This window comes from Frankliniella occidentalis, unplaced genomic scaffold, assembly GCF_000697945.3.
Source record: "Frankliniella occidentalis isolate FOCC.00 unplaced genomic scaffold, Focc_3.1 Scaffold98, whole genome shotgun sequence".
Taxonomy (NCBI): domain Eukaryota; kingdom Metazoa; phylum Arthropoda; class Insecta; order Thysanoptera; family Thripidae; genus Frankliniella; species Frankliniella occidentalis.
In genome coordinates this window covers 926,651-933,503 of record NW_026267227.1, presented here as the reverse complement: position 1 = coordinate 933,503, position 6,853 = coordinate 926,651, and the positions used below count along the sequence as shown (strand labels likewise).

The 6,853-nt window shown below is 43.9% G+C and overlaps 1 protein-coding gene across 1 annotated transcript; it reads right to left on the bottom strand.

Moving 5' to 3' along the window:
- Nucleotides 1-2,015: 2,015 nt before the first annotated feature.
- On the bottom strand, nt 2,016-6,118 carry LOC127749837 (uncharacterized). Its single transcript, XM_052269663.1, has 5 exons — nt 5,885-6,118; nt 5,350-5,450; nt 4,996-5,157; nt 3,895-4,062; nt 2,016-2,200 (listed from the first exon to the last, which is right to left on the bottom strand). The coding sequence occupies exons 1-5, from the start codon at nt 6,045-6,047 to the stop codon at nt 2,045-2,047; spliced, it is 750 nt and encodes a 249-aa protein (XP_052125623.1). The 5' UTR covers nt 6,048-6,118; the 3' UTR covers nt 2,016-2,044.
- Nucleotides 6,119-6,853: the final 735 nt, after the last annotated feature.

The following is a 6,853-nucleotide window of genomic DNA, read 5'->3' as shown; positions in this document are numbered from 1 at the left end:
CACCATCCAAGAAGACGTGATATTAAAACGAAACGCCAGCAGAATCGGATCTGCTGTCGTCCCGTCCTGCCGAGGGCCGCCGTGCAAGAGAAACGACAAAAAATATATACAATTTTTTCGGTGGGGACCCAACCGGAGTAACAAAAACGCAACAGGAGGGCGGGCTAAAAATTTAGGGCGAGGACCTAAAGGATGAGGAGGAAGAAGAAGAAAAAGAAGAGGAAGAAAGCAGCGGAAAGCCGACAGGAAATTAGCGTTTCTTTAAGATTCTTGCGAAACAAAGGCGAACGGGCGTGTCACTACAAACCATAAAGGCTAAGCAACGTGGTACCACTCTTTATAAAATCGTTGAAAAGGAAGTAAGAAAAAAAACAGGCAGCAATTATTGCGAGTATTTTGTCAAAGAAGCGAAAACGGACATTGTAATCGGTTCGTCGTAATCGTGACTGATTTCTGAAAACAAACTCTGACGCATATAGTGTAATGTGTGAGAGCAGTGCACTCGATCACGGCCTAAGTGCTCTATGATGTGCCGTGGGTGCGGATGTGCGGCCTGCCGCTGCTGCCGCTGCTGAGCCCAGCAATAATTATCCACAGCTTTTTGCATAATTTGGCGCGGATCCAGCGGCACGTCGCACCGCCGGGCTGCTGGGCTGGACCAGGCTGGGCCGCAGGCACCCGCACACCCAAACACTGCTGACGTTGACCTTCTCGGGTCGGCCCGCTTAGAGAAAGAGAGGGGAGGGAGAGAGAGGAGAGGAGGGGGGAGAGAAGGGTGAGGGTCGCATTTCGTCGTACAGAGTCCAGATAACGGTGACCATTGTGCGCGTGGTCGTGGGATTCGCTAGCATCGCGTCTAGCCAAAGCCAAGGAGGAGCAAGGTCGGGGCGAGGAGGGCGTCAAGAGCTCTCGCTCTCTCTCTCTCTCTCTCTCTCCCTCTCTCTCTCTCTCTCTCTCTCTCTCTCTCTCTCTCTCTCTCTCGTCCTTCATGATGGAATGCAGAGTGAGGCAACTGCCAGAGCAGCAGCGTCCGCATTTCTCAGGGCTGTTCCTCATATCACATAGCCATATCCCCCCCCCCTCATCTTTTCCCTCCTAACGCGAGCGCATGTCTTCATATCGCTATCGGGCGAAAAGAGGACGGGGATAAGGAAGAACAAGGAAAAAATATAAAAAAAGGCGGAATATAAGTAGGCCTCAGACTGACAAGCACGCGTGTCGGAGGACGAATGGTGCGCGCGCACCCCGACCGAAACATGAACAAATGCGGTGCAAATGTTTTGCTTCGTCGAAATAACAAAACCCCCCTGCCCGGAACGAGATAGAGGAGGGGTAGCGAGGAGAAGAGGAAGGGGAAGGAGAGAGAGAGAGAGGTAATTGGTCAGACGCCTCGCGCGGCCTGGGCCCGAACAGTGAATATAACGGCCGCCATATCGCCGGCGCATCGCTCATCCGAATTTGGCACGCAAGTGAAATTTAATAGACTCGGCGGGGCTCCGCTAGCGGGACGGCCAATATATCGTAGGAATACTTATCGGGGACGGAGCAGAGGAATGGGGATGGATGGCGCGAGGAGGCTGGCGAGAGAGAGAGAGAGAGAGAGAGAGAGAGAGAGAGAGAGAGAAAGAGAGAGAGAGAGCTAGAGGCGTGCAGCCGAGTGGGAGCGGGCAAGGGTTACAGAAGTTATGGAGGAGAAAGAGTTTTTCAAGGGAACAAAACGGATGGTTTAGGTGTGATTGTTTTGTGTTAGAAATGTTGAAGATTGCGATAATATATGTAATTTTGAGGTCTTGGCCCAGAGAGACTCGTGCGCCGGGCAGCAAATCATGCGAGGAGCTGCGAGTGGTTTGTAATTACTGACCAGCGCCCGATTCACCTGCTAACCCACCAGGCCGATCGTAGAGGGAGAGTTTCAACAAATAAAACGAAGTTGACAAGTCTAGTTTCAAGTGTATATTTAGACCAAACGCAAAAGCTGCAAGATTGTAAACGGTTCATCAAAAACAAAAAGAAAAGAAAGAAATGAAAATTGATTGTAGTGCTACTAGGATTTCGGAATAATCCAGCCATCCACCGCCCAGCATGCGTAAAGTTTTTCAAGTTGGCCAAACCGAACTCTGTACCTATAGTGTCCATAAGGCATGATTGGAAAATTTGGGAAAGTCCAGTTTGCCGGGGTGTTATTAAACTTAATGACTCCCTGTAAATCAGATTAATCAACATGTTTTAAGCCTAAAAAATATCCGCTCTTCACCCAGAGAATCGTTTCCCTGATTTAAAATAAGTTTTTAATTTGAGGCATTTCTTTAATTCATAGAAACTGCTTTGATTTGAAGCAGCCTTCTTTAATTTGAAAAAAAGGGTTTCCTTGAATTAAATTTATTTCTTTGAAACAAAGAAAAGAATACTAGCTATATGTACGCCGGACCACGTCTCGCGTAACAGGCTTCGCGATATCTCACGAGACACTGTTACGCTGCGACACGCCTGGCGCACATATAGCTAGGCCTGCGGCGCTGACACCCGAGACGAGTTAAGGAGAGTGTATAGGGGAAAAGGGCCTTCCGGGCCCAAAATTTGACATACTCAACCCATTTGTCGGGGTCTTTTTACTCTAAAAATTAGGGACATGAAACTTCTGCTGTTCGGTAACGGTTTTCATTAAAAGTTTGAATTTTGACAGATTGTTATGTAAAAATCAACGTTTTAGAGATACTAGGTAATGTAGGGACCCTTAGGCCCAAAAGAGGGTGTAGTGCGACCTGTGGTTTAAGTATTACTCCCTTTACAATTCTGTGACATGCAGCCTTTTTACGATTTAATGGACCATTTTGTCTTTTTCACGTTGTTTTCGCCAAAAAATGCCCCATAGCGCCGAAACGGTACAAGATAGAGCAAAACGGACGAAATTTTTACCCAAAGGGTTTTACTTTGACGAGTTACCCCTTAGGAACACATAAAAAATATTTGAAAAAAATACATTTTGCAACCTGCGGTTTTCGATTTTTTAAAAAGTCAATTTTTGAGCTAGAATGCTCATCTTCGAACTCGATCTGTCTTTTTGTGATACAAAACGACCCTAAAATTCCAAGATCGCTCTCTCAATTCTTTCTCGAGTTATCGTGCGGACAGACATACAAACAAACAGACAAACAAACAGACAAACAGAATGAAACTTTTCCGGTCAGTGGAGTAATGGGCTTCGCTAATCGCTCAGCCAAAAATTCTATTTTAATCCAAAGAGTCGTTTCTTAGATATGGATTTGAAGCAGCGATCTCAAATCCAATTAATTCAATTTATGTGTTTTTCTTTGAATCAAAGATTTATTTCTTTGAAATAAAAAAGATTGTTTATTTAAATTGAACAAACATCTTTAAATCAAAGAAGGCTCTCTTTGGATCAAAACAGGCTGCTTTGATTCAAAAACATTTCTTTAAATCTATATTGAAGAAAGAATTTCTTTGTTTTAAAGCAGCCTTCGTTGATTCAAAGAAATTAAATTACACTGGAAACTGAATAAGTGAATGTCCCACGTCCCACACTAGTAGGTTAGGTGAGGGAACACTATTCGTAAACATGGATGCACAAGTGTACGAATCTCAACAAAAAATGACACTTTTATTTGTGTCATGGCGCACCAACCACAAACCGAAAATTGCTTTTGCCCCAGTGGTATACGGGTCGGGCCTTGAGGTACGGTACGGTCACCGTATTAATTAGTACCTAAAGTGTCTAAACGTCGTACACGGTGCCATAACTCCAGGTAGCCAGAATAAATCTGACTGCAAACACAGTCACTACGAAGCGTCAGACGTCAGGATGCTAATCTGAAGTTAGAAACCTAAATGAACGTAACAGTATGGCGAGAGAAGACTTACAGTCTGAGTACTTACAGCTTTCAACGTGCAATTTGGACCTTTGACTTCTCCCTGCTTGAAAACGTCCTTGTAGATTTGAGGAATATTGTCTCTGAAAGCTCGACATCCATTCTTTTTAAAGTTAAAGACAAAGGCGTTTTCCTTCCATTGGTTATTTGACCGGACATCAATAATTACTTTCACCTATTATTGTAAAGATTTGGTAAGTAATCGTTACTCAACTCTGCCTGCACTATGGAGCACTTCACTCTAAAGAAGAACAAGAAGAAGATGGCCGCTGGGGCCAGTGGTGGGGGTAGGAACATACCATTAATTGTTTAGCAGACGAAGCGTGTAGAGACCGACGTGATTTTTTTTTTGGCTAACGATTTTCGCGCAGTGTTAAAATTAATACAAATTTGAAGTGATTAAACAATTTCTGCACTTGCGGAACACTGCCACACTTAATTTTGGTCAAAGAGCGTTGAAACTGAAGCAACATTGGCCGGCGTGCGGAAGAGGTTCGGTAGAAAGATGGCGTCGGTCTCGGCTGCTAAACAAATGAATGTTTCGAGAATGTTTGTTATGTTTATACCCCCACCACCGGCCAGCGACGATCTTCTTTTTGTTCTTCTTTAGAGTGAAGTGCTCCATTATGACTTCACAATTTACCACTGATGAGAGCGGACATGGTTGTCAACTTGTTGTAATGGCTGACACTGTAAAAAATTGTCAAATACCGGGCACAGAAAATTTTTAAATGGAAGATGTCATGCAATTACAATTTAAAATTGTGAATTTGCAAGCACTGTGTATCGATTTAAATGGAGCGACCAGCAAGAAGTGGGAGGTTGTAAATGACTGCACGCTTTGTAAAAGGTAAACAAAATACATCGTAAATGTACCGGGTGTAACTGTGAATACGCAGCAGTGTTGTGGGATTGCATATTCAATATGACCGCAGGAGCAATGGCCTCTTACGGGTGTAAACAGTAGACAAACCCGCAACACTGCTGCGTATTCACAGTTGCACCCGGTACAAACATTTTTTTTTTTTTACAGTGGAACACACATCTTTGTGTGAGTCATTTTGTCATCGACTTTCAAGTGTTTGAAGTTCTATCTTTAATGTCTTACCCAAGTGCTGTCATCATACGTAGACGAAAACGTCGCATTGCCTGTCAGCAGTTGCAAGTCTTTTGGCTTATGTGGGTTGAAGTGAGAAGCACGCACATACCATGGCGAGGGGAGGTTTGGCTCACACATGTAAAGGCGTTCGACGTACACGATGTAAGGGCCCTATATTTTTTTTTATAAAAAAAGACACCCATCAAGAAAAACGTTTCGAATGAAACTGATTTCTAATAATATTAAGTGAGGCCAATATCATTTTCACAAATAAATGGTTTGGGGGATTTTAGTTCAGGCACATTGTTGAGAAAATAGTCTGAATTTTAAATGGACTTTGCAAAAAGTTATTTTCTAACTTACCATCAAAGAGTTGATGGCTTTGCCGTGGATGCCTTCCTGGAACATAAGTGCTAGGGGCACGAGTAGGAATGACATGCTAAATAGTGGGAAAACTGGCAGCGCTGTAAAAAGAATTGCAGCAAATGTACAAATTACTCTTGGGGGATTTTTCTTGAACTAGTTAAAACGCATTGGAATTGATGAATTGTAAATTCGGCGTACAAATGATTTATAAATGAATAAGGGTTGCTTGTCATTGTACGAATAGCCCGTCAGAAGGAAATGTAACTAGAGGATCGGCTTCTCATCTAACAACCGATGATTGATGGAAAAATTTTGAAAATAGAAACTGAACTTATTCCGCATCAGGTATTTGGAGGCATATATTAGCAATCTTTGTGCGCCTATTATATTGAAGTACAAACCATTCGAAGAATTATACATGCAACATTAACATTGTTAAACGTGTTAATCATTAGTAAAGTTTACGAAGACCTTGTAAGGTAAGTGCATCGAATAACTCGTAGAATTCTACTCAAATAATTTGTAAACCTACCTTTAAAATAACTTTGTGGAAACTGTGTCGACATTTGAAGAAGAAATTTTACAGTGAGTTTAAGCGGCAATCGAGACGTAGAAATGGTTTTGCGGTCATTGTGGATTTCGTCAGCTTCGTTCACAGCACATTTAACTCGATGAAACCGCCTACGTGGTTTCATAAGAAGTTATCTGAAAATGGTTAAAATGAAGGAGCCTTCGGTTCGGGCGTCGCCAGCCGTACTAGAAAACCTACTACGCGACTTGACCGTGTGTCTATCGCGTGGGATAAAAGTGCTGGCACAACTGGCGTGCTGCACGGATAAAATGAGAACAAAGCAGTCAATCTTGATGAACCAGGTTTGATACGGACGAGAAACACAATTCTGTTAAACAAAAAAAAAAAAAAAAAAAAGTCGTCAGAACAAATACATTGGCTAATTTTGGGATGGTCCCAGAACTCTCCCGAGAAATTCACTGTGTCACCTAAGAATTATAGTAGTCTAGTAGAGACAAGAGTTAGCGGTGGTAGCGTCAATGCCTGACAACCATAGGCTTCATATACATCAAGATGTGTGTGTGTGTGTGCGCGCGCGAGCGCGTGTGCGTGTGTCCGTGTGGGTGCGCATGTGTGTGCGCGTCTGTGCGTCACCAGCCTGGAGCCTCCGGTGGTATGGCGGCTGGAGAAGGGCGCCAAATGAATTATTGTACTGGTAAGTGGCTCCTAATGTGACTCGATTGTGCCGCCCTGCTATCTATGAGTGGTGTTCCATTAATGAGGGGCCCCAGGGGCCGTGGTGTGGCGGGAGCAGCAAGTTTGTCCCCCCCCTCTCTCTCTCTCTCCCTCTCTCTCTCTCTCTCTCTCTCTCTTACTTCCTATCACATCCCTCCTGCTCTGCCAGATCCCACGCCACCGATATAAAGGTAGAGTGGCCCACATCGGGGGAGGAGAGATGGAGAGGTGGAAGGTGAGAGGGGAGAGGGGGAG